This window comes from Triticum urartu, chromosome 3 (assembly GCF_003073215.2).
Source record: "Triticum urartu cultivar G1812 chromosome 3, Tu2.1, whole genome shotgun sequence".
In the NCBI taxonomy this organism is placed as follows: Eukaryota; Viridiplantae; Streptophyta; class Magnoliopsida; order Poales; family Poaceae; genus Triticum; species Triticum urartu.
Genome location: NC_053024.1, coordinates 186929884 through 186957216, shown reverse-complemented (window position 1 = coordinate 186957216; position 27333 = coordinate 186929884). Strand labels below are relative to the sequence as shown.

General features: G+C 44.2%; 1 protein-coding gene across 1 annotated transcript; it reads right to left on the bottom strand.

The window, feature by feature from the left end:
* Positions 1-412: 412 nt before the first annotated feature.
* Positions 413-8993, bottom strand: LOC125543539 (zinc finger CCCH domain-containing protein 4-like). Its single transcript, XM_048706914.1, has 14 exons — positions 8675-8993; positions 7675-7861; positions 7228-7401; positions 6973-7120; positions 5992-6303; positions 5307-5453; positions 5042-5222; positions 4362-4645; positions 4149-4265; positions 3576-3720; positions 2377-2642; positions 2077-2268; positions 1098-1625; positions 413-950 (listed from the first exon to the last, which is right to left on the bottom strand). The coding sequence occupies exons 1-14, from the start codon at positions 8976-8978 to the stop codon at positions 738-740; spliced, it is 3198 nt and encodes a 1065-aa protein (XP_048562871.1). The 5' UTR covers positions 8979-8993; the 3' UTR covers positions 413-737.
* Between the last annotated feature and the right edge of the window lie 18340 nt (positions 8994-27333).

Here is a 27333-nt window from a genome sequence, read left to right as displayed (position 1 = left end):
AGCCCAGCCCTCCTCGCGTTCGCTAGTTCATTTCCACGCCATCTTTTTGATGAGACGGGGGCGGCCAAATCCTGCGCCAATTATTTGGCATGGCCCGGATTGGCAGGGCCAGCTCAGGCGCAAGCCAAACAGCCCAAAAATAATTTGCTATTGGCGGAAAGGCAAATTGGGAATAGGTTGCTAAGTTACTACAATGAGGTATTGAGGTGTCAACTTTGGATGCAAGGGAATCCCATGGCTGGGCATATGTGTATTCCGGCACCAAAATGTGATAGTTAATACATCCAGTTTTCTCTAAAAACCCACTTCTTCTCCACATAGTTCAAACTTTCCACACGAGTATGACGGGAATCTTTTTTTGCAGCGATGCAATGTACTAGATTACTTTCAAATTTCAAAAGGCGAAAAACAATTCCAAACCAACATCTGACCTTCTCAAGATATCAAGGTTTACCCCAAAAAAGGGATATCAAGGTTTACCCCAAAAAAGGGATATCAAGGTTTACCCATCAACACTTCAGTTCTCAACCTAACGAGAATAAAGTTAAAGCAGTTAGCTGAAACCAACATTAGTCACTGCAGCAGGGCCTACTCTATCTCCACCAATAAGAATTCCTAGCGAGCGTGGGTTCACTTGAGATGGCACTCGTAGTCTGATCTGACCATAGCAAAAAAATTACAGCTCGTAAAATGATTCGACCTAGCTATTCACATCTGAGAAACCTCTACTGGCCTAACTAGGCTCTCCGTAAGGCTTTGCGTAGCTCTGTTTGATAGTCACCAAACTGAATGCCAGTAGGAGGATGCATGTTGAAAACGTAAGCGACTGGTGCTGATACTTGCATCCCATTTGGATAACTTGGGGCGTCCGAAAACCATCCCAGAGTCCCTTCATCGAACATAAATGATTCACGCAGAAAATAGAAGCATTCCCTTGCCAATCTTTCAGCCTGTAAAAATGGCAGCAAGGTCATACTCAGATAACCTGGATTAAGTTATTCAGGCAAAAGGTACAAGCAAATAAGAAAATATCTATCATTAATCAGGCACAACAGTAGTTTTTAGCTGTATATTTTGCTTCTAAGAAATTGGCATACCTGTAAGTGAACAAATTTTGTGTTGTTCATGATCAAGACAACCTGCAAATTGGGCAATGTCTCTGACAAGGTCTTGATGGCAATATGCTCAAAGAATTTCTGCAGGAGAACTCTCTCATTCATTGATTCATCAGAATCAAAATCAGCAAACCAGAAAACCCGCTGTAACTTTGCCCAAGGAACGGGTAGTTTACGTTCACCACCAAGAATCAGACGACAAGGATCAGCCACATTCTGGAGTATCATGATGCCGTTTGTCACTGAATCAGATTCCACTGAATGCAGACCAGGTGTACATGTAACTATCTTAGTGGGGTCATAATAGTGGCAAATTTTATAGGAGAACTGCAGATTTTTGTCATTCATGATAAGAACATGCCCATCTCCACCTGCAGGCAGCAACTTCGCACAACATACTGCGGTAGGCATGTCTTCTTGAGAGCATATTCCAGATGTAATAGATGAAGTTTTCAAGTTCGAGGAGCCACAATCATGTGAAAATGAACAAGAGCTACCATTTCTACAACCCTGATCATAAGGAATAGCACATCAGATAAAAAGATTACAGCTCAATAGTCAAAACATTAAACTCGGGCAGCTCAATAGATAATTTTTAAAATAGACGTGCAGTTAAATAAACACAGGCAAGCTCAATAAATAATTTTTTAATGAGCTTCAAGCTGGCATACTATCGAACTGTTGTTAATGGCATTTACTGTGTTCTAAAAAATTCATTTACCAGTTAAATCACTATTTTGTTCATAGTCTCACCAATGAATTTCCTTGAATTACTTCATACAGTAATAGTATGTCAAAACATTAAACTCGCTAGACAGACACACACACAAACACACACACACACACACACACACACACACACACTGCAATACTAATAACATAACCCTACCAATTATAAGCTGGAACGTTAGTGACATGACCAAAAGAAAATGGGAAAAACAAACTGCTGAAAATATGGTACCTGTAATGTAAGGAAGAACTTGCATACTGGTTTGGGGGCACGAGAGGAATGAGAAAAAGGGCATGTGTTGCCTCGAGTACAGGATCCACGTATAAAGAACACACACATCTCACTTTCAACGGTTTGTTGAGCATAACCACTAACTCGTTCCCTACAAGAAACTACATTGTCCTCTGCAAGTTGTGTCTTCATCTGGAAGCCAACCAAGAATCATTATGTTTGCAACATGGTGAATAAATATTTATACTAATTTTTCTATTGAATAAGGAAATTTTGACGAAGCATGAAGTTACAACACACCTCCTTAATAAGCGCCTTCAGTACGACAACAGTGAGAGTGACCCCAAAATCAGTTGCAGAAACATAAGGGGTTGCAGCACACTTCCTCTGTGAACCCAAGTGGGAACTCTCAGATTCCAGGGAGAGTGAATTCATATCCTCTGGCTCTAGTACTTTATGGTGAAGACACACATGGTGGAATTCAGAAGGCAGAAGGTACTTAGGAGGATCGATTTCCACAAGAAAACTAGGCCTAAAACGGTGCAGTGTGCACATAACATCATCGTCTGTTGAAAAGAAAGAGTTAACCAATATCAGTATTGCTTACATTATTTCAATTTTGGTACAAGTTCATCATACAGATTTTTTTTTGGAAGGAACTTCTGCATAACCCACTAGGCTACCATTTCTATATTTTACGTACATAGTTCATTTGTTCAATGATTTAAAAGAAGTAATAATTCAGGTTTGATTTGAATTCATCATTTGGCTGAGAATCTTTACATATATTCAAAGTAATAAAGCAGTAAAATACAGTGAATAGTGCAGTAGCAATAAATGCAATAGTATTGGCTTCCATAATCGAATTATTCATTTTATTTTGTCAGGATGTAATCACGATGATATAAAATTTTGATTTCTGTAAATTAACAAGATGACTTTTCCATTGCGGTGATACTGAATAGGATCGACATTGTGAATAACTTCATCCGATCTATTAATTCGATTCATCAACAAGAATATAATAGGAATTTTATCCAAACATCTCATTTATAATGATACATAATAAGTGTGAAAAATGTACCCAGGGCACACACTACAAACATGAACAATGTGCGATCAAACTACAGTGAATTGTGCAGTAGCAATAAATGCAATAGTATTGGCTTCCATAATCGGATTATTCATTTTATTTTATCAGGATGTAATTGCGATGACATAAAATTTTGACTTTGTAAATTCAACAAGATGACTTTTCCATCCCGGTGATACTGAATGGATTGTGAAAAACAACATCTGATCTATCAATTAGATTCATGAACAAGAATAGAATAGGAATTTTATCCAAACATCGGTACATAATAAGTGTGAAAAATGTGCCCAACAAACACTACAAACATGAACAATGTGTGATCAAATTATGCATATAGTGAGAGTAACTCATAGATGAGCACAACATTCATTTTATCTTTTTTTTATCACAAGTAGGAAGAACTTACAAATTTCAGAGATATTGTTGAGTGCTGCTGGCAAGAGGTTATGAAATGCACACCACACTTCTTCCTGTTTAGAGATAAAGGCATGATATGCTGTTGGCTCTTGTGCGTCCGCCACCATTTTCAGATACTCTTGACGATACTTGTCCTGAAACATATGAAAATGTAGTGATAAAGTAACTAATGTTTCAAACAGAAGACCATGATAAGTGCATTTTGATTCATCAATAATCATTCTCACGAAGGCCAAGACCGTAGCTTTCTAGCAACAGTCATTCACTGGGAATGGGCCTGAGAGAGTAAACTGTGTCGCTGTTGATGGAATCTTGGAAAAAGAAATGAGCAATGCATTAGTAAATGTAGTACTTTTTTAAGAACGTACAAACAGCATTTGCACATCGAAGCAAGCTATGGAAGAGTTTTAGTTCATGGGCAAGACAATTGCACAATTCTCAAAACAAAACAGTAAATGTTTAACATAATGTGGGTTTTGAAACTTACTACTAATAACCAACTATCAGATGCAACAGGTCCTGAAAATATGCACAGTGATTACTAGAAAAAGTGAAGGCGTACCTTAAACATTCGCTGCCAAAATTGGAATGCACAAAGGTTTCCAATTAATGTAGCTTCCTTCTTGCCAATTTTCAGGTTGCTATCCTCGTCGAAGTAATTGTCTCTAAACATCTTACACTGGAAAACAGGCAGTTGGATACATATATAATATAATATATAACTAAAATACAACACAGGGATCTAAGCATTTTGCAAGAGGCAACTGAAACATACCAATGCTTGATAGCCAAAAGGTTGCAGGATAGGAAGTGGTTGGATGTCCAACATAATGCCTATTAGAATTCCTTCATGGAGAAAGCCAATCTCCGCAAATTTCAGGGCAAGAACAGAAGCATCAAACGATAATGGCAAGCTATTGAGCAAACAGCCATAAAAAGTGGGCTCATAACGCCCTCTAGGAGAAGTTGGCTTAACCAATGCATGGATTTGAACAAGTGAGTCTAGTGCATCTTGAATAACATCCAAATTTGGAGGGTCGAGAACTTTTTGCAGCACGACTGGAAAAAGTGAACTGTTAGTGAGAATATTACCTTAATGCTTAATCTAAGCCAAATAACAAGAAATGCAGTATATACCCCCCCCCCCCCCCCCCCCACCCACATATACCCAGATAAAGTTTGTTTTCAAATGCATGTAGTCAGAACTTTTAAACCTTGGATCGCTAATATACATAGAAGAATTTGGTGATTTTTCTATAAGTTGACAGAATAGTGTTATGGAATTAAATGGTCAAACTTAAGGCTGTGCAAAGTGTAAAAAAATAGGCACTTAAGGACAGATGGTGCAGTGACTAACATGTGGACAACCAAATATATAAATATTTATATAACAGAAACTGGTCATGTGAGAAGAAACATCAACCAGTATTAGTTGAATTTCAGTAAAACAAATACCATTAGGATCATTCATAGCTCTTGACTCTGCACAGCAAACCATGAGCACTTGCTCTCTTAACGATAACCTTAAAATGGCAGGATGTTCATGATCATCTAAACTGTTGTAAAATGGTCCAGTTACCAAGCGATAAATTTGACCATCACAGGTTCGGCCTGTTCTGCCTTTCCGCTGCTCAGCCTAGAAGAGGTTAAAGTAGTTGTAAGCGTCAGGGTTAAAGTAAGTTTTTAAAATGGATAACACCAGTATATTTGTGAGATTAACCTGAGACTTGGAAGCCCATACAAGCCCAGCTGAGTCTGTTTTCCTGATTGGATCCCAATAGACTTGCAATGATCTACAGGAATCAATAACATAAGCCACTCCAGGAATAGTGACAGATGATTCGGCAATGTTTGTCGCCAGTATAACCTGCAATGTGAAGTACAAACGACTCAGAGAAATCGGTTGACAAGATGAAATTGTTCCAATCATGTAAGCATGCATACATCCATGCTAAGTTTTACCTACACATTATTGTTTAATTGCAACATTTATGGTTACTAGGGCCAAGGATCAAATCTATACCGATAAGTTGGAATTGTGCCCTGGTCACTAAAACGTGCAAGGGGAGTGGTGGAGAGAAAAATAAGCTGAACTCATTTGTTTTCAGACGTGGAAACACAGAACTTTTTCTGGCAATGGAGTGGAGGGGGCACTTCGGTGGGCCACATATACTGTGAACGGACACAGCCAATCAAAGTCATCATGTTACAAGATGAATAAAATTAAGAATAAGCAAATAATGATAGTGATATATATAGGAAACAACTCCACAAGTACACCATCTGCATAATATTTCAATTTTGTCACCATGTCCCACTACTGGCACCACATAACTTGCGAGATTATCTTAACAGGTAAAAAATGTTTAACTGAACCAAGGTAATTGCAATAAAACAACGAATACCTTTCGGCAAGACTTTGAGACCTTCATAGTTTGAAGTGCTTCATCAGTGTCAATGCTGCGATGAAGAATGTGCACCTTGAAAACTGATCTAACAGATGACAGACGGATCCACTGCTGCTCCAATGCATAGTATGTAGGAAGGAAAACCAAAATGCTATTTTCAAGGTCTGGATCACTTCGGTGTATGTGCAACAGTAACTCGTGGATAAGTTGATACACGTCCGAGTTTAGACCAGCATCAGCGTCAGCATCCTCCCCAGAGCAATACTTTGTTGAAAGTGATTCAGAATTCATCTTGAGAATATCAGCAATCTGACATTGCATCAGGTGACAACAGTAAATAACAGACTAGAAGAGATCCATGTAAAGTACTGATCGTATCAAATAAGGCAAATCACAAACTAGACAATGGAAGGTGACAATTTCAAGGCGAAAGCTCTTACGCCCTTACAAAGAGATCAAACCCTTAAGCCACTAGGGCATAGATTAACATGTCAGACACAAGGTGGCCTGCATGTCAGACAGGGGGTCTTCAATGGAGGGGAGGGGGTAAGGATTTAACCCAAATTCTAATAATAGTTAAATGAACCCAATCTAATTAAATAACTCACAATTGTAACATAATTCATTAATGAGAATGATGCAATGCTACATTCGTTAAATAATACTCCTTTTGTAAAATCCAATGTACATACATATACTCCCTCCATTCCTAAATACCCCCTCCGTCCGGAAATACTTGTCATCAAAATGAATAAAAGGGGATGTATGACAAGTATTTCCGGACGGAGGGGGTATAAGACAAGAGCAAATAGGAAACAAACTGCAGCATCTTCAGTAACAAGGCACTGTAGATACTAGAAGGTACATTATTAAACTTCCAGAAGAAATTTAGGTAAGATAATATCGACATTTCATGGTATATTAGTAAGCCAAACATTGAGAGCCCAGTTAAACGCTGAAGTCAGCTACAATACATACCTGCTCAAGGTATAGGACTTCTCTCTGAAAAATGCGCGTACGAGGACTGGTTGGAATGGCAATCACTTCAACCCTTTCACCCCTTCCAAGATCTCTAAAGTATTCCTTGTATCTTGTGATATCAGCAGTAGCAGACATTAAAACCAACCTATGTCAAGAGTGACATGACATATCTTAGCAATAAGAAGGAAGTAAGATAATTTTGTAAGGTGGACAGAAATGAAATGTGCCAATGCATGTTATCAGAGTTCTTACCTTAAGTCATTTTTTTTCATCATGAACTGCTTAACACAAGCAAGTACAAGATCAGATTCGACAGACCTTTCATGTATTTCATCAAGAATAATAACCTTATATTTCAATGCAGCAAGGCCCTTATCACGCATTTGCTCCAGTACAACACCAGCTGTTTTGAAAACAATTTTTGACCTGATATAGCACAAATGATATATCACAAAATCAACGAACTGGTGAGAAAATCATGAGGTTCAGGTGTGCAAGATACATCAATTAAATATAATGCTACATATACTGGAAGGAGTTAAGTAGGCAAGCACTGAAAATACACTAAATGTGGATATCCTGCGCAGTAATGCCCATGGAGAATGCAGAATGAAGAAGAAAATGAATATAACGATTCATTCATCTGCCTAATATCAGGGACTAAGGAGCCATTGGCTCGCGAATTCAGTGAGAAATTACCTTTTTGAATTGAGATTTGACACATTGGAGTGACCAATATGATATCCAACCTCTTCTCCAACCTGACAGTTGCGAGATTCAGCCACCATTTGAGCAATAGCTACTACAGCAAACCTCCTTGGCTGTGTGCACATAATTGGTTCCAAATTTCCTTCTAGGAGGAACTGGGGAACCATGGAGCTCTTTCCTACAGCAATTTAACGGGTTAAATCCATTAGTGTGACTAAAAATAAAGTTAACATCCTAAAGCAGGATAATGTATGCGAGTAACATAGTCCAATCATACAGAAGTATGATTTCTACATCATTCCTCCATTGTATGTCGGATGAGCATGCGTGCATTCAGAAAAGCCTAAAACCAAACAAAAGCTGTTACATAAAAATGCAAGGAAATTCAGAAAAGAAGAGTCTCCGAAAAGGTAGCGATGAATATAACAGATCTAAATTGCGAGCCTTTTTTTAGTAAAACCCCAAATCCAGAAGATTGGTTATTAGAAGGTAGATCCACACTCGCGTCAGAACTCAGAAGAAATCAAAATAAGTAAAAGGAAGAAAAGTTCGGGAGAAAAATTCAAGAACCACCACTCTCCCAAAAACCCTTCCTCCGTCGTCCATCTCTTGCCCTTTCCCCTAAAAAGGGAGAAAGCAAGGCAGAGATCCCCAATGCCGCCATCCAATCAGAGTTGAAACACGCAGTTCCCAATCTGGCAGAAACCCCTGCTCCAACAAACCCCCAATGCCGCCACCCACGATAGACCCAAAACCCCATTAAACAGTAGATGCAAAAAAAAGGCCGGAAAAAGCAGATGAACAAACAGAGCGGCAGGAAGCAAACAAGGGAATTTGCGGAAATCCAGGCCAAAAATCCGTGGTTTTCGGTTAAAAAAAGGGATAAACCTCCCCCAAACCCCAAATGCCACCAAAAAAATCGAATCACCCAAATGCGAGCGATCGAGGCAGGAAGGAACGTATGTCGAAGGAAAAGCGACTCGATTGTTACCGCATCCGGTGTCCCCAACGATCAGGGTGACGCGGTTCTCCTTGACCTTCTCGACGATCCTGTCGCGGAGAGCCTCCGTGGCGACCGGCGGCCGCCGCCGCCGCGGCGCGTCCTCCTGCTCGACGCCCTGCATGACGGAGGCGGCGGGGAGGTCTCCCCTCCTCCTCGAGAGAGAGACGGCGGCGGGCGGCGCTGCCTTCCCTTCTTGCACTGCAAGGCTCGCGCCCGCCCTCCGTACCAGTAGTGGGGGGTTGAGTTTCCCTTTTGAAGACACGACAAGTCCGGAGGCAGCGGCACGGCGCATGGACCGGCCCCGAGGAGAGCACGGGGGCGGCGCGTGATTCCGCGGTGCACCAACACCAGGTCCACGCCTGGGTCGTGTCTCCTGCACACGACCTCTGTTGACCCATCGCGATATTTTCCACAGCTGGCGAGCACGAGAAGTCCGCACGAGAAGGACACTGTCAAGCGGGACAGGGGGGGTCAGCTTCTGTTGACTGGGTGAACGGTGAACAACCTGTATTCAATCGTGGATTATCGGAAAACAACGGTTGCAGGTGTTCCGCAGCTCCCGCCCACGAGTCCGGTCCAGCCGGCCATCCAATCATATTCTCTAGATATATTCACCTATGGTATTTTTTCGCCTAACTAAGACCCGCAAACCAAGCCCCATATGTTTTTTTTTTAGAATTTTTCATTCATATCATGAATCAGTACAAAGTAGTTGACCCTTACAAGCACACTGAAAAGCAAACATGAAGGACCATGAACACCTAGAGTACCCTAAGACAACCATAATACAAGAAGATCTCCGGAGCCCTGTGTTATCGTCCCTGAATCTTAAGAGAAGACCCCTGCAGCAGAAAGATCTGCAACCAGTCGCAAACAGGTCATCATCTTCGACAACGGTACAATTGCCGCCACGTTGCTTCCTCCTTTCTTGACACCAGCGCTGAGAGGGCATGAACATCAATCCAACACACCTGCAACAGCCGTCGCCATCTTTGGCTTTGAGTACCGCGAAAAGTGTCCCTTCCGGAAGGAAGAGAACTCGAGTCATCCGACCGGTCCAGCACCGCGGCCGGGTCATCCGCCCGGACAAAGCAGGATCTCCCACCAGCATCAGTGCAGAGGAAGGAGAAGAACAGCAGCAACAAATCATACCAACAAGGAAGAAGAAGGGTCTTCGTCTCCCTGCCTCCATCGCCCATCTGAGGATCCAAACGGCCAGTGCCGATGGACCTCCAACCACCATAGCCCGCGACCTCGACGAGATCCGGGGATCCCAACACCGCTGGCTCCTGGACGAAGGCAAAAGCCTCGCCTGACCGCGAACGGAGCCCGGAGAAACTTATTTCGACGCGACACCACCGCAACGGCCTCGGCAGCGTCTCTCTCAACCCTAACCCTACCACACACCCACCTAGTGAACAGACCTGAGGTTTCCCCTCCCTCCCGCCGCCGGAGCGACCGACGGAGAGAGAGGGAACCGGCGGCGTCACCGGCGACGCGCAAGGGATCCCTAGTCACCTCCTTGATCGCCTTGTTTGGGATGTACATCACCATTCATATCCGGTCCATATGTGGGGTGGATAGAGGGACTCTCGGACACGTCCATCACGTCGGATCAACATGTGAGACCCGCACGAAAAAGCTTTGATCCGTCGGAGGAGGTCACTGGTTTGGTGACTGCATTCATGGTGCCACTCTGGCAAGAACCCGACTATTTATTTAACCAAACGGCGAGGGCAAACCCTGGTCGTCCACATTTCCCTCCTTTTCTTCGCGCCTGCGCCGCCACCGAATCACCAATCTCTTTCCCCTTCTGCTTGGGCCTCCCTGACTGCCATGGTCAGAGAGAAGATAATCCTGCTACAAAATGCTAACGTCCTAGGGCCGGGCGGAGATCGTGTGGGAGATGTGTGCCGTCGAGGAATGCCGTGCCACTGAGGCACACCACAAGACGAAGGCAAACACGTTGATTAGCGTGCAGAGAAGGACGAGGCGCAGGCGCAGTGAGAGGTCGAGGTGCCGGAAGACGAGGATGAGGCGGCATGGAGGTTGAGCCCGACGATTTTGGGCGGAGGTGTGATGGGGTGGTCGAGCAAGCGGGGAATGCCTCGTATGTGACGTTGGTCGCCGATTGCAAACTCATAGCCGAGAACCTAGACTCGGTCCAGTATGAGCAGAAGATGGTGGAGAACCGCCGCCTTACCTACCTCGCTGATGTGGAGCGGAAGCTTCTCTTCACGGACGAGGACGAGGAGGCCCCGGAGCATCGCTAGTGGCCTCGGTAATGGGGTATTTGATATCTCCGACGATGAGTAGGATTAGAGTAGTTTGCTTCATGCATTATGATTACCTAGATATAATGGGCATTGCATGGAGTAGTACGAAAATGGGGGTTTTAAAATGAAAGTGTGGTTGCAATGGTGGACAAATGAGGGGTGATTGGGTCCTATCCATGGACTTATAGGGGGGGTCATATTTTGTCAAGGGTAGTTGTACCCCAACTCTAAAATTATGCACTCAAGTTACAAAAAATCAGTTCGGCTCTAGGGAGCATTTGTCCCCAAGCGCCAATTTTATTTTTCCAAATGTGGGGAAAATACAAAAACTTTTAGACCCAAATTTTATCCCTAAACTTTTTGGGAGGAAACATAAATATTTCAACATGTGCAAAGAAGAAAACAAGATTTTTTTGGGTAAGCATCTACTTTATTTAAGCAAAGTCCGAGACTTCATCCATGATTACACTTAGAATACAATCCGGAGGTGACGACCGCCAAACCATACACACTCCATCACCTACAGCTAGTCTAGCTAGGGTGTGAGCAGCCTTATTTGCTGATCTTCTTCTCCAAGTAACCTTGCAATCCTGCCAGCAACACATTAGTGACTTAATGTCCTCCACAATAGTGCCCACCATCGAAAGGTTTCTCTTCGCGTCGTTGATCATGCACACGGCCTCTTTGCTGTCCATCTCCACATGTAGCCTCTGAAAGTGAAGTTCCCACCCAACCTGCAAGGCTTTTCGACATGCCATAAGCTCTGCCACTTCATGTTTTGTCACTTGAGGAAAGAGATGAGCGAGGGCACCATGAAAGGCTCCTGCGTGGTCGCGAAAGACAACCCCGCCACCTCCATCACCCGAGCTCCTGCCCACCGCTCCATCCACATTCGCCTTGGTCCATCCTTGCTCCGGCGGACACCACTGTCCACAGGAGGCGCTGATGAGGACCGAAGCTTCTTTGGCACCGCATTACTCCACTCGTCCATGAAGCGGGAGACCGACGCAGCAACCTCAATTGCATCTTGGATCCGGACGCCATCCCTCGTAGCATTGCTAGCCAGCCACAGACCATAAGCTCCCTGAAAAAACATCTCTTTCTGCTCCTCCTGCGCCTCACCTATCCAGGACCGAAGCCACCGTCCCAGTGCATGGTTTGATTCAATCACTTCATGCGGGACCAAAGCATGAATGCTCCTCTTCTTAGCTAGTTCTTGCCAGAAAACCTTCGAGTGTGGACAGCCCCGGAAGCGGTGGACCAGTGTCTCTTCCCTCCCACACGCCGCGCAGAAAACGCCCGGCTTAATGCGCCGGCGATGCAACCCTGACCAAGTGGCCAGCCCATTAGACAGAAGTCTCCATACATGAATTTTAACTTTATTTGAGACATGGGTATTCCACAAAGTCAGCCAATTCCTGTGAGTGTGTACCGACGACGAACCTCCTGGTCGGCCAGCTTTCGCACGCCGTATACTCATAGCAAGATGGTAGGCAGAACAAACGGTGAACTCCCCAGATTTTGTAAAGTTCCAAGCTAGGAGATCATGAGCCCCATGCCAGCCACCGGAATTTGCTTAATATCCTCAACATCATCAGCAGAAAACATTGCATCAATAGTTGCATGATCCCAGCCATCACCACCTTCCGAGAGCAGGTCCGCCACCCTAGTGATTCCATGCATGAATATTTGTCCTAGTGGCCGCATGGAACCCTTTCGAGGAATCCAGTTATCATGGTGAATTAAGATATCAGCCCCATCTCCAACACGCCAAACCAGCCCCTCTTTCAACAAGTCACGACAAAAAAGGATACTCCGAAAGGTGTATGATCCGTTTGAGGGGCACGTAGCCTGCATGATAGAGGAATCCTTATAGTATCATGCTCGTAGAAGCCTGGTGACGAGCGAGTCAAGCTCTTGCAGAAGCCTCCATGCTTTCTTAGCTAACAAAGCTTGGTTGAAAGCCTCAAAATTCCTGAAGCCCATGCCACCATCTCATTTTGGAAGACACATCTTGTCCCATGCTACCCAATGAACTTTGTTCTCACCATGAGTTGACCCCCACCAGAAGTTAGAAGAGATCGTAGTCAGGTTCTGACACATTTTCTTTGAGAGTTGAAAACAACTCATGGTGAAAGTTGGTGTAGCTTGCAGCCCAGACTTCGCAAGAACTTCTTTGGCCGCTTTCGAGAGCCCTTGTCCTTTCCATCCCAAGACCTTGCCCCGAGCACTCTCCCTCACAGGCTTGAAAGTACCATCTTTTGATCTTCCCACCACAGTTGGTAGGCCCAAATACTTCTCACTGAGTGCTTCAGATGTAATACCAATGATCCCCTTTAACATGGCCTTTTTATTCTCAGCACATCCTTTACCAAAGAAGATAGATGACTTTTGTAAGTTGACCCGTTGCCCAGAAGCTTACTCATAGCACTGAAGGATATCTCTAAGAGTCTCCAAATTATCATGTGATCCCTCCAAGAAAACAATGCTGTCATCCGCAAATAACAGGTGAGTCACATGGGGGGCAGTGCTCCCAAATGACACTCCTCTAATCCTCCTTTCCTGTTGAGCTTTCTTCAACAGTACAGAAAAACCTTCAACACAGAAAAGAAAGAGGTAGGGAGACAAAGGGTCCCCCTGCCTAAGCCCTCTTGATGGCAAAAATAGATCAGAGAGACCCCCATTGAGCTTAACAGAAAATCTGGCGGTACGAACACACCTCATGATCATGTCAACCCAAACCTGGTCAAAACCAAACTTCTGCATAACTTGTTCCAAGAAGGTCCACTCCACATGATCATACGCTTTCATCATGTCTAACTTTACAGCACAAAGAGGTTTTTTCCTCTTCCGGTCTCTGATTGCATGTACACATTCATACGCCACTAAGACATTGTCCATGATAAGCCTCCCCGGGACAAACATGCTTTGCTCCTCAGAAATCATGACCGGTAAAATACCGTTAAGCCGATTTGCCAACACCTTCGCTGCAATCTTATAAAGCACGTTACATAGGCTAATAGGACGAAACTAGGTTAACAACTCCGGAGAACTCACCTTGGGGATCATGACAATGACAGTATCATTAAAGGTCTCCAGGGTTGCACCACCCGCAAGGAAGTCATGAACAGCAGCACAAACATCTCCTTTCTGCAAAGACCAGTGTCTCTGATAGAACATAGCGGGCAAGCCGTCTGGCCCCGGGGCTTTGGTAGCTCCCATCTGGAAAAGAGCACACTCAATCTCCTCATCAGTTATTGGCGCAGTCAGCTTAGTGTTCATCTCAGTAGTAACCACTTCCTCCATCAGCCCTAGAACCGCGTCAGCTCCCGATGAGCCCTCTGAGCTAGACAGGTTGGCATAGAAGGCCGCAGCCATAGCCCTCAGCTCCACATCAGTAGTACACCTGCTGCCATCCGTCCGTTTCAGAGCACGGACAGTGTTCTTCCTCTTCCGATGCGTAGCTTGATTCTGAAAATACCTTGTATTTTGATCCCCTTCATGCAGCCACCCTACACGAGAGCGTTGCTTGTACATAATCTCCTCATGCTCGTACAGTTCTTGGAGCTGACCCTCCAAATCCCGCACCTCTAGTGAGGTACCAGAGACAAGAGCCCTTTGTTTAACATCTTCAAGATCTAGCTTCAACTTTTTTATTTGACGCCGGACCGACCCAAAGACCGTCCGGCCCCAGTGTTGAATTTCAGCAGTCATCACTTGCAGCTTTTCACCCATCCTCATCGCTCCCTGCTCCCCAGAGGCCGCATTATTCCATGCAGGGGTGACCATTGCTTCATAGCTCTCATGTCTAGCCCACATCTCTTCATACATAAACCTCCTTGGGGTACCCAAATTAGCATCAAGAGCCATCTCCTGAGCTCTAGCAACAATTGCATTATGGTTCGACTCTTCTGTAATTATATGTTCAACTGTCGTGTCAGGAAACATTTGAAGGAAGCCATCATTGCACACTGCCCTGTCCAAGTGAACCTGGATGTTAGCCGAGCCATCCCTTTTGTTGTCCCAAGTATAAGGATACCCAAAGAAGCCTAGGTCAGCTAGACCACAATCAGCCAGGCAGTCCCTGAACTTGTCCATTTGTGTAAAGCTTCGCAAATTACCCCCTTGTTGTTCAGTCAGGAGAAGCGCTTCATTGAAATCCCCAAGACATATCCATGGTTGGTCATCTTGTCTTCTCAGATACCGAAGGGCCTCCCAAGATTTCTCTCTTAGCTCCGTGTGCGGCTCGCCGTAGAATCCAGTGATTCTGAACGCCTTGCCGTAAAAAACAACAGTTGCATCAATAAAATACTGACACCAGGGTCTAACAGTAACTTGAACATTGTCACGCCACCAAAGAGTTATGCCCCCACTTTTACCACAACAATCAACCGCAACCCCATCTCTGCAACCAAGACTCCACTTGATCTTCTCCATTGCCCGCGCTCTCTTCTTTGTCTCACACAAAAACACCACCGCTGGGTTGTATGACCTAATCAGGTCTCTGAGTTCGCCTACTGTCGAGTCCAACCCCAGTCCTCGACAGTTCTAGGCTAGGATATTCATTGCTCTCGGCGGCCCCGTCTCGCGGGGTCCGCCGCTTCATCGTAGTGTTCTGAGATACGGTCAAACACGGACGCTGTTTTGCGTCTTGTCTCGCGAACGAAAGTATCATTAGCTGCATACCTGTCCTGATCCCCTTTTGCAACCCATACCTGCTTGGTCCCACTTTTGCGACTATCAGATCCAGCATGCGAACTAGAGGAGCCGCCAATCTGAGGCTCCCCCTCATTGCGATACTTCCTGACATAGTAGCCCTTGCGCCTCTGTCTATCCTCATGCATAGGATAATTCTCATGCATATCGGGTCGCCCATGCATAACGGGTCCATCGTTTCTTGTTTCTTTCTCCGGCGCCCTGTGGCCCGAAACCCTAGCATCCCCATAGCCGTCAGCATACTCTCTATTATGTCCTTTTTCCCATCTGTCCTCATATGCGTCGCGACCAGTAGGCCAGTGCCTCTGGTGACTCTGCTCAACCAGCTTGTCACGCAATCTATCTTCTCTCCTCAGCTCCAACCCTTGCCTCAGGTCACCCCTGAAACGACTAGGAGCAAATTCATCCACTATGGTATCCGAGTTTTTGCCTGAGCCCCCACCAGTGTGGTACTCAGCAAAACCCCCAAAGTCTTTGGCTAGGTTTCTCTTTGTGGGTATATCTCTGGTCTTCGGACGATCAGCTCCAAACGAGCTAGTTTGACTGTTTGAACTACTAGCCGCTGCACTAGTCGAACCCTCTTTCCCTGTCATGTTCCTTCCTGGCGAAGCACGCAACCACTCTCCCCATTGAATCGAGGAGTCCACTAGAGGGTCACACACTCCACCAACATGCACAAGCCTGCCCCAGTCGAAGCAAAAATGAGGAATCTTTTCATAGTGGAAATCAAACCAAACGCCTTCTGTATCATCCTTCGACTTCTTCAAATTGAAACATCTGATCAGAGGCTCAAAAACAGATATTGAAACTCTGATACGCATATTCTCGCCTCTAGCAATCCCATCTCTATCAGTATCCACCTTCACAGTTGATCCCAGCTAGTTACCTAGCGCCTTTCCAAACACTTCTGTCCTTTTGTCCGGAGGCAGATCACTGACCCTAACCCACATATCAATCCGGTCGAACACCATCTCAGACGGCCTCACTTTCCCTTCGTAATCTTTCATGATTAGCATGTTGAAATCAAATTGCCATGGTCCATTTTGAAGAACGTGCCTCCAATCTCCCTCACATCCGAAGTGGACTACAAATATGTTGGATCCCATGTCCCGAAACTTTGCCTCCTTATGCAGTCCCCAGGCTCGCAGTAGAGTACGCTCAAGAGCAGACTTTTTCAGAGGTTTTGATGAGCATACCTTCCCAACCGCAGACCACTTGGATTCCATAGGGTGAGCCTGATCCTCTTCCTCAAAAACGATGCCATCAGCTTCTTTATCCAAGAGAACCATCCCCCAAGCCTTGCCGGGAGAATCGCTGCAGGATCCGGGGTCTTGCTCTCCACCGGAGACTTATACAGCCCCCGGCTAGCAGAACCAGTCGTCTTCTTCGTCGGCGTGACAGCCGCCGCCGCCGCCAACTTCAAAGCCGTGGTCGCCGATGTCCCCTCCTGCGCCGCAGCCTTTCCCTTCACCCACTCCGCCATCAGCCCCACATGAGGCAGATAGCAGCACGCCGACCCTGTGACCAGAGAGCATTGATTTTTGGCATTTTCTTACCACCAGATATTTTTTAATGGACAAAACATTACGTTGCCATTCTATTTCATCTGAAAATCTTCAAGCATGCTTTTTTTGAGCCGAAACCGTAGAACAATCGTTCTACGGTAATTTTCATTAATATATCATAAATTTACAAAAAAAATACAAGTCCATCCTAGACCCTCAACCAAGGCCGGTTTTATGAAACATCGCAGATATTACAAATAGAGAGCTATCCAATTACTGATCATCGTGGCCTTTTCATGCTTTGCTCTAAGAGTAGTGATCTCTAGACTTTCCTTGAGGTAGAATTTCCATGTACCTAGATGGATTGGTGCCTGCCTAAAGATCTTATCATTCCTGGTAAGCCAGATGCTCCAACAACCTAAAATCACAATTTCCATAGCAATATTTGTCGGCAGCTGATCCAGCGTGAGAAGTATTTCATCATATGTAGAAATGCCTTTGACTTTGGAGGGAGTAAGAATATTCCAACATGTCCATGCAAATGGGCAATCCCAAAAAAGGTGCGGAGAAGTCTCCTCAGTGCCATCCCCGCATAGGGCACAATTGTAACTCTCGAGATACATGCTTCTGCGTTGTAGCATGTTTCTGGTACTGATCCTATCATGAAGAAGGAGCCAGAAGAAGATTTTATGTCTGAGTCTACACGCCGAACTCCAGAGCTTCTTGAAAATGATGTGAGTTGTGCTTGGTCCCATGATCACTTTGTATAATTTCATAGATGAAAACTTGGTAGAGGTAGTACTAGAAAACCAGTAGTCTCTTTCAGCTGAGTCTGATCTATTCATGATGATCCCTTCAATGACATTGAACTGATTAAAAGCTTCCAGGGATAAAGGACGGTGGAACAACTGGCTGAGGTCATCAAGCTGGTAAACATTTCCAAGTGTGATTTCTTTGTTGATTGCAAAAGAGAATAGTTCTGGATATTGTGTTTGCAAAGGGGTGTTTTGCCAATTGTCTGCCCAAAGCTTAATTGTATCCCCAGTCCCAGCTTTACAAGTATGAAGGAGCCTGAAAGTGGAAGAAGTTTGAGTATTGCTTTCCACCAGAAAGATCCAATCATTCTCTCATTGGGCAAAGAGTGTTGATAATAAGACTCCCAGATAATATTCACCCATGGAATGTCATCTCTATTGAAGAACTTGTATAAGGACTTCATCATCATCGTTTTATTATGGGTGTGCAAGTCAAGAACACCTAGCCCTCCATGTGATTTAGGCTTGCAGACTTGTTCCCATGATATAAGTGCAACACCTCTGTCCCGAATAGCATACTTCCTCCAGAAACAGTTCATGAGGTAGGAGTTGATTTGCTTGATCATAGTCTTAGGAATCATGAGTGTGCACATGAAGAAAGTAGGCATACTGGTGAACACTGACTTAATGAGAGTAAGTTTGTCACCAGAGGAAAGCAAGATGGAGCAGCCTAACAGTCTGGTTTCAATTCTCTTTAGCAGAGGCACAAAATCTTCAATTCTTGGTTTGGCAGTGCAGAGGGGCAGACCAAGGTATTTGTGAGGGAGAGTACCAATATTACAACCCAGCTGAGTGGATAACTGTTGCATCTTCTCAGGAGGAGTGTTGATGGATATCAAAGTGGATTTAGAGTAGTTAATCTTGAGCCCAGTGTATTCAGCATAAAAGTTGAGTAAATGTTTGATTTGTTGAGCTTGTCTAATGTCTGCCTGAGCCAGCAGAATGGTGTCATCTGCATACTGAATAACAGGGAAGTCTGGGCTTGAGGTGTGCCTTAATGGTGAGCTGATAATAGAATTGCGCATGACTTCATTAAGCATTGACTGTAGAATATCAGCAACAATGACAAATATCAATGGAGAGAGAGGATCTCCTTGTCTCACACCTTTTTTTACAGAGAAATTGTTTGCCAGGGATCCCATTGAGCAGGACTGAAGAAAAACCAGAACCATAAATCATCTTAATCCATTGTATCCATTTGTGTCCAAAACCTTTAGCCTGAAGGACTTGAATAATAGTATCATGGCTTAGCATATCAAAAGCCTTCTCAAAATCCAATTTTAAAAGGAAAAGCTCTTCTCTGCTTTGGAAACACTGATGCACATACTCATAAGCCCAGGCCAAGCAATCTTGAATGCATCTGTTGTTCAGAAAACCATATTGATTCTTATGCACTAGATTTTAAATTTATCTTCAAGCACGCTTCAAACACTAACATGAACATCTAGAAAATACAGAGTTTTTAAATTTATTATTCATGCAGGAGCAAAATGCTCCCGAGAGCCAAAGCACCATGCCCAGTTGCGAATATTGGTGTTGTCAAAGTCCATGGAGAAACCAGTCCAATAATGAGGTCACGATCGATCTCGAAGAAACCACCTCAGTAGGATGGGAAGGAAAATGTATACTCTTGACAATATACCGGATGCATGAAGAAGGTGGAATGCGCAACAAGATGTGGTATTGTGGTTGGATGGTCATGTGTAGGTTGTGACGATAAGGCTCACTTGAAGTAATCCAAGTGTTGAACATGGTCGCTGTACGTTATACCTGAATGTGTCCAAAAAACAAAAATTATTCCTGATATTCGTTTTCGTGTTTGAATAGATAACGTACACAATGCGTAGAGGCTAGAGCAACACGGGTCACAACTCACAAGTCTTGGCAAGTTGGCATCGGAAAAGAAGATGTGGCAACCAGACATGCCTTGACCGTTGAACCCAAAAGACAGTTGGACGAGTCCGGTGTCCTCCATGCTGCACGCAATGTCAGGTGCAGCAGCAGTTGCCAGTCTACAAAGGCCTGTAGCTGTAGCAGTGGCAGGGGGCAGGAGTAGTGTACAGTGTAGTTTATATATTTGTGTGGTTGGACAGGAGAAGCCGCGTGTTGTCCACCTCTCGCCTGGTTGTAGTACTATGTTGGTTCCGCTTCTACAGTTCCGGTGCAATTGTTCTGAACTATGCATGACCGTCATTATGATTTCTCTTATACAGTACTAGTTGAAGGAAACAAGTTGGGACGACCAAATTGAGAGAGCTACTAGCTCCCTGTCATGTGTTGATCTTGTTATAAATCGAATATACGGCTCACTTGAAGAAGGCTATCTTGGTTTTGTTTTTTTACCGGAAGGAAGCTTTATTGTTGGCAAAAGGACAAATGAGAAAAAATTAAAGCACCAAATCTCAGGCACGGGCTCAGCGCCAACTTCGGCAGCGTTAGCAAGCAGGGGACGTTGATGGCCGCTCCCCAAGCTTTTTTTGCCACGTGCAGTTGGGCATGGGGTACTGTATTTCTTTGTTGTTTTGCCCCCCTCTGTCGAAACCTAAACGGAATGAGAGTATGATTTTGAGTCCCCTCAATTCAGTCGTTTCTCTGCAACGGTAATCTCAATCCCTACTACTATAAGAGAATCTCTAGTAGAGCTGTCAGATTTCGGATTCCGGCAAACCCTTGAGGCGAACACTGGGATGCGCACGAAGATTTCCCCCCTCTTTAGCTCGCACACTCAACAATCTCACAGCCTAGTTTGACGGACCCAACGAACATAAGACACAAGATTTATACTGGTTTGGGCCACCGTTGTGGTGTAATACCCTACTTCAGTGTGGTGTGGTGGATTGCCTCTTGGGCTGAGAATGAACAGTTACAAGGAAAAAACAGCCTCCTGAGGAGAGGTGTTCTTGTGCTTGATGAACTTGTGCGAGGCTATGGATGGAATGGCTCCGATTCAAGATGAGATCCAAGATGAGATGCCTAGCTATGGTGGTGGCTAGTCATATTTATAGAGGCCCTGGTCCTCTTTCCAAATATTGAGTGGGAAGAGATCCCATAATGGCCAATTTGAAGGGGACAACTAGTACAAGCTATCCTAACAAAAGTAGTCTTCGCCTGCTAAAGGCTCTGGTGGTGACGTCGTCTTGGGCTCCATGGTGACCTCCGTCCTGCCTTCCTGCTGATCTTGGTCTTGTTGCACCGATATGGAAATCTTTGACCGATGCCTCGGAACTCCTCGCCTGCGCTTGCCTCCTTAACACCAAAGAGGGAACGAGGACACTATGCTCGCTGGCGCCCGCCTAGTCTTGATCGTCATGGTTTACGTCATTGGAACCTCGCGAGGTTCGCCTTGCCTTGATCTCTCCGCCCCTCATGAGCCAGCCTGGCGAGGCCACCCCTGAGGAGGTCTTGCCTCGTCCGCCTCGCGAGGCTTGTGAAGGAAATATGCCCTAGAGGCAATAATAAAGTTATTATTTATTTCCTTATATCATGATAAATGTTTATTATTCATGCTAGAATTGTATTAACCGGAAACATAATACATGTGTGAATACATAGACAAACAAAGTGTCACTAGTATGCCTCTACTTGACTAGCTCGTTAATCAAAGATGGTTATGTTTCCTAACCATGAACAAAGAGTTGTTATTTGATTAATAGGATCACATCATTAGTTGAATGATCTGATTGACATGACCCATTCCATTAGCTTAGCACCCGATCGTTTAGTATGTTGCTATTGCTTTCTTCATGACTTATACATGTTCCTATGACTATGAGATTATGCAACTCCCGTTTGCCGTAGGAACACTTTGGGTGCTACCAAACGTCACAACGTAACTGGGTGATTATAAAGGAGCATTACAGGTGTCTCCAAAGGTAGATGTTGGGTTGGCGTATTTCGAGATTAGGATTTGTCACTCCGATTGTCGGAGAGGTATCTCTGGGCCCTCTCGGTAATGCACATCACATAAGCCTTGCAAGCATTACAACTAATATGTTAGTTGTGAGATGATGTATTACGGAATGAGTAAAGAGACTTGTCGGTAACGAGATTGAACTAGGTATTGGATACCGACGATCGAATCTCGGGCAAGTAACATACCGATGACAAAGGGAACAACGTATGTTGTTATGCGGTCTGACCGATAAAGATCTTCGTAGAATATGTAGGAGCCAATATGGGCATCCAGGTCCCGCTATTGGTTATTGACTGGAGACGTGTCTCGGTCATGTCTACATTGTTCTCGAACCCATAGGGTCCGCACGCTTAAGGTTACGATGACAGTTATATTATGAGTTTATGCATTTTGATGTACCGAAGGTTGTTCGGAGTCCCGGATGTGATCACGGACATGACGAGGAGTCTCGAAATGGTCGAGACGTAAAGATTGATATATTGGAAGCCTATGTTTGGATATCGGAAGTGTTCCGGGTGAAATCGGGATTTTACCGGAGTACCGGGAGGTTACCGGAACCCCCCGGGAGCTATATGGGCCTTAGTGGGCTTTAGTGGAAAGGAGAAAGGGGCGGCCCAAGGTGGCTGTGCGCCTCCCCCCCTTCCCCTAGTCCTATTAGGACTAGGAGAGGTGGCCGGCCCCCTCTCTCTCTTTCCCCCCTCAAGGAGTCCTATTCCAACTAGGATTGGGGGGGGGGGGGAATCCTACTCCCAGAGGGAGTAGGACTCTCCTGGCGCGCCTCCTGTGGCCGGCCAGCCTCCCCCCTCTAATCCTTTATATACTGAGGCAGAGGCACTCCAGAAACACACAAGTTGATCCACGTGATCTATTCCTTAGCCGTGTGCGGCGCCCCAGCCACCATAGTCCTCGATAATACTGTAGCGGAGTTTAGGCGAAGCCCTGCTGCTGTAGTACATCAAGATCGTCACCACACCATCGTGCTGACGGAACTCTTCCCCGACACTTTGCTGGATCAGAGTCCGGGGATCGTCATCGAGCTGAACGTGTGCTCGAACTCGGAAGTGCCGTAGTTTCGGTGCTTGATCGGTTGGATCGTGAAGACGTACGACTACTTCCTCTACGTTGTGTCAACGCTTCCGCAGTCGGTCTGCGTGGGTACGTAGACAACACTCTCCCCTCTCGTTGCTATGCATCACCATGATCTTGCGTGTGCGTAGGAAATTTTTGAAATTACTACGAAACCCAACAGTGGCATCCGAGCCTAGGTTATTTATGTTGATGTTATATGCACGAGTAGAACACAAGTGAGTTGTGGGCGATATAAGTCATACTGCCTACCAGCATGTCATACTTTGGTTCTGCGGCATTGTTGGACGAGACGACCCGGACCAACATTACGCGTACGCTTACGCGAGACCGGTTCCCCCGACGTGCTTTGCACACAGGTGGCTTGCGGGCGACAGTCTCTCCAACTTTAGTTGAACCAAGTATGGCTACGCCCGGTCCTTGCGAAGGTTAAAACGGAGTCTATTGGACAAACTATCGTTGTGGTTTTGATGCGTAGGTGAGATTAGTTCTTGCTTAAGCCCGTAGCAGCCACGTAAAACTTGCAACAACAAAGTAGAGGACGTCTAACTTGTTTTTGCAGGGCATGTTGTGATGTGATATGGCCAAGACATGATGCTAAATTTTATTGTATGAGATGATCATGTTTTGTAACCGAGTTATCGGCAACTGGCAGGAGCCATATGGTTGTCGCTTTATTGTATGCAATGCAATCGCGATGTAATGCTTTACTTTATCACTAAGCGGTAGCGATAGTCGTGGAAGCATAAGATTGGCGAGACGACAACGATGCTACGATGGAGATCAAGGTGTCGCGCCGGAGACAATGGTGATCATGACGGTGCTTCGGAGATGGAGATCACAGGCACAAGATGATGATGGCCATATCATATCACTTATATTGATTGCATGTGATGTTTATCTTTTATGCATCTTATCTTGCTTTGATTGACGGTAGCATTATAAGATGATCTCTCACTAAATTATCAAGAAGTTTTCTCCCTGAGTATGCACCGTTGCCAAAGTTCGTCGTGCCCAGACACCACGTGATGATCGGGTGTGATAAGCTCTACGTCCATCTACAACGGGTGCAAGCCAGTTTTGCACACGCGGAATACTCGGGTTATACTTGACGAGCCTAGCATATGCAGATATGGCCTCGGAACATGGAGACCGAAAGGTCGAGCGTGAATCATATAGTAGATATGATCAACATAATGATGTTCACCGTTGAAGACTAATCCATCTCACGTGATGATCGGTTATGGTTTAGTTGATTTGGATCACGTGATCACTTAGAAGATTAGAGGGATGTCCATCTAAGTGGGAGTTCTTAAGTAATATGATTAATTGAACTTTAATTTATCATGAACTTAGTCCTGGTAGTATTAGCATATCTATGTTGTAGATCAATAGCTCGCGTTGTTGCTTTCATATGTTTATTTTGATATGTTCCTAGAGAAAATTGTGTTGAAAGATGTTAGTAGCAATGATGCGGATTGGATCCGTGATCTGAGGTTTATACTCATTGCTGCACAGAAGAATTATGTCCTTGATGCACCGCTAGGTGACAGACCTATTGCAGGAGCAGATGCAGACGTTATGAACGTTTGGCTAGCTCAATATGATGACTACTTGATAGTTTAAGTGCACCATGCTTAACAGCTTAGAATCGGGACTTCAAAGACGTTTTGAACGTCATGGACCATATGAGATGTTCCAGGAGTTGAAGTTAATATTTCAAGCAAATACCCGAGTTGAGAGATATGAAGTCTCCAACAAGTTCTATAGCTAAAAGATGGAGGAGAATCGCTCAACTAGTGAGCATGTGCTCAGATTGTCTGGGTACTACAATCGCTTGAATCAAGTGGGAGTTAATCTTCCAGATAAGATAGTGATTGACAGAATTCTCTAGTCACCATCACCAAGTTAGTAGAACTTCGTGATGAACTATAATATGCAAGGGATAACGGAAACAACTCCCAAGCTCTTCGTGATGCTGAAATCAACGAAGGTAGAAATCAAGAAAAACATCAAGTGTTGATGGTTGACAAGATCACTAGTTTCAAGAAAAGGGCAGAGGGAAGAAGGGGAACTTCAAGAAAAACAGCAAGCAAGTTGTTGCTCAAGTGAAGAAGCCCAAGTCTGGTCCTAAGCCTGAGACCAAGTGCTTCTACTGCAAAGGGACTGGTCACTGGAAGCGGAACTACCCCAAGTGATTGGCGGATAAGAAGGATGGCAAAGTGAACATAAGTATATTTGATATACATGTTATTGATGTGTACTTTACTAGTGTTTATAGCAAACCCTCAGTATTTGATACTAGTTCAGTTGCTATGATTAGTAACTCGAAACGGGAGTTGCAGAATAAACAGAGACTAGTTAAGGGTGAAGTGACAATGTGTGTTGGAAGTGGTTCCAAGATTGATATGATCATCATCGCACACTCCCTATAATTTCAAGATTAGTGTTGAACCTAAATAAGTGTTATTTGGTGTTTGCGTTGAGCATGAATATGATTTGATCATGTTTATTGTAATACGGTTATTCATTTAAGTAAGAGAATAAATTGTTGTTTTGTTTATATGAATAAAACCTTATATGGTTACACACCCAATGAAAATAGTTCGTTGGATCTCGATCGTAGTGATACACATAATCATAATATTGAAACCAAAAGATGCAAAGTTAATAATGATAGTGCAACTTATTTGTAGCACTGCCGTTTAGGTCATATTGGTGTAAAGCGCATGAAGAAACTCCATGCTGATGGGCTTTTGGAATCACTTGATTATGAATCAGTTGATGCTTGCGAACCATGCCTCATGGGCAAGATGACTAAGACTCTGTTCTTCGGAACAATGGAGCGAGCAACGGATTTGTTGGAAATCATACATATTGATGTATATGGTCCGATGAATATTGAGGCTCGGGACAAGTATCATTATTTTCTGATCTTCACAGATGATTTGAGCAGATATGAGTATATCTACTTGATGAAACATAAGTCTGAAACATTTGAAAAGTTCAAAGAATTTCAGAGTGAAGTGAAAAATCATCGTAACAAGAAAATAAAGTTTCTACGATCTGATCGTAGAGAAGAGTATTTGAGTTACGAGTTTGGCCTTCAGTTAAAAACAATGTGAAATAGTTTCACTACTCATGCCACCTGGAACACCACAATGTAATGGTGTGTCTGAACGTCATAACCGTACTTTATTGGATATAGTGCAATCTATGATGTATCTTACCGATCTACCACTATCGTTTTGGGGTTATGCATTAGAGACAGCTGCATTCACGTTAAATAGGGCACCATCTAAATCCGTTGAGACGACACCGTATGAACTATGGTTTAGCAAGAAACCTAAGCTGTCGTTTCTTAAAGTTTGAGGTTGCAATGCTTATGTGAAAAAGTTTCAACCTGATAAGCTCAAACCCAAATCGGAGAAATATGTCTTCATAGGATACCCAAAGGAGATTGTTGGGTACACCTTCTATCACAGATCCGAAGGCAAGAATTTTGTTGCTAAATTCGGAAACTTTCTGGAGAAGGAGTTTCTCTCGAAAGAAGTGAGTGGGAGGAAAGTAGAACTTGATGAGGTAACTGTACCTCCTCCCTTATTGGAAAGTAGTACAGAAACCGGTTTCTGTGACACCTACACCAATTAGTGAGGAAGCTAATGATGATGATCATGAAACTTCAGATCAAGTTACTACCGAATCTCATAGGTAAACCAGAGTGAGATCCGGACCAGAGTGGTATGGTAATCCTGTTCTGGAAGTCATGTTACTAGACCATGACGAACTTGCGAACTATGAGGAAGCGATGATGAGCCCAGATTCCGCAAAATGGTTTGAGGCCATGAAATCTGAGATATGATCCATGTATGAGAACAAAGTATGGACTTTGATGGATTTGCCCGATGATCGGCAAGCCATAGAAAATAAATGGATCTTCAAGAGGAAGACGGACGCTGATAGTAGTGTTACTATCTACAAAGCTAGAATTGTCGCAAAAGGTTTTTGACAAGTTCAAGGTGTTGACTACGATGAGAGTTTCTCACTCGTATCTATGCTTAAGTCTGTTCGAATCATGTTAGCAATTGCCACATTTTATGAAATCTGGCAAATGGATAAACAAAACTGCATTCCTTAATGGATTTATTAAAGAAGAGTTGTATACGATGCAACTAGAAGGTTTTGTCGATCCTAAAGGTGTTAACAAAATATGCAAGCTCCAGCAATCCATCTATGGACTGGTACAAGCATCTCGGAGTTGGAATATACACTTTGATGAGTTGATCAAAGCATATAGTTTTATACAGACTTGCGGTGAAGCCTGTATTTACAAGAA

Bases quoted from the DNA above. Each gene is read 5' to 3' on its own strand.
- LOC125543539 (XM_048706914.1), bottom strand. From the start codon at position 8,978: ATGCGCCGTGCCGCTGCCTCCGGACTTGTCGTGTCTTCAAAAGGGAAA. The intron at 2,269-2,376 runs GTGTGTTGTAAC...GTTGGCTTCCAG, and splicing joins TGAAGGCGCTTATTAAGGAG to ATGAAGACACAACTTGCAGA. The intron at 951-1,097 runs GTATGCCAATTT...CCATTTTTACAG, and splicing joins CAAAATTTGTTCACTTACAG to GCTGAAAGATTGGCAAGGGA.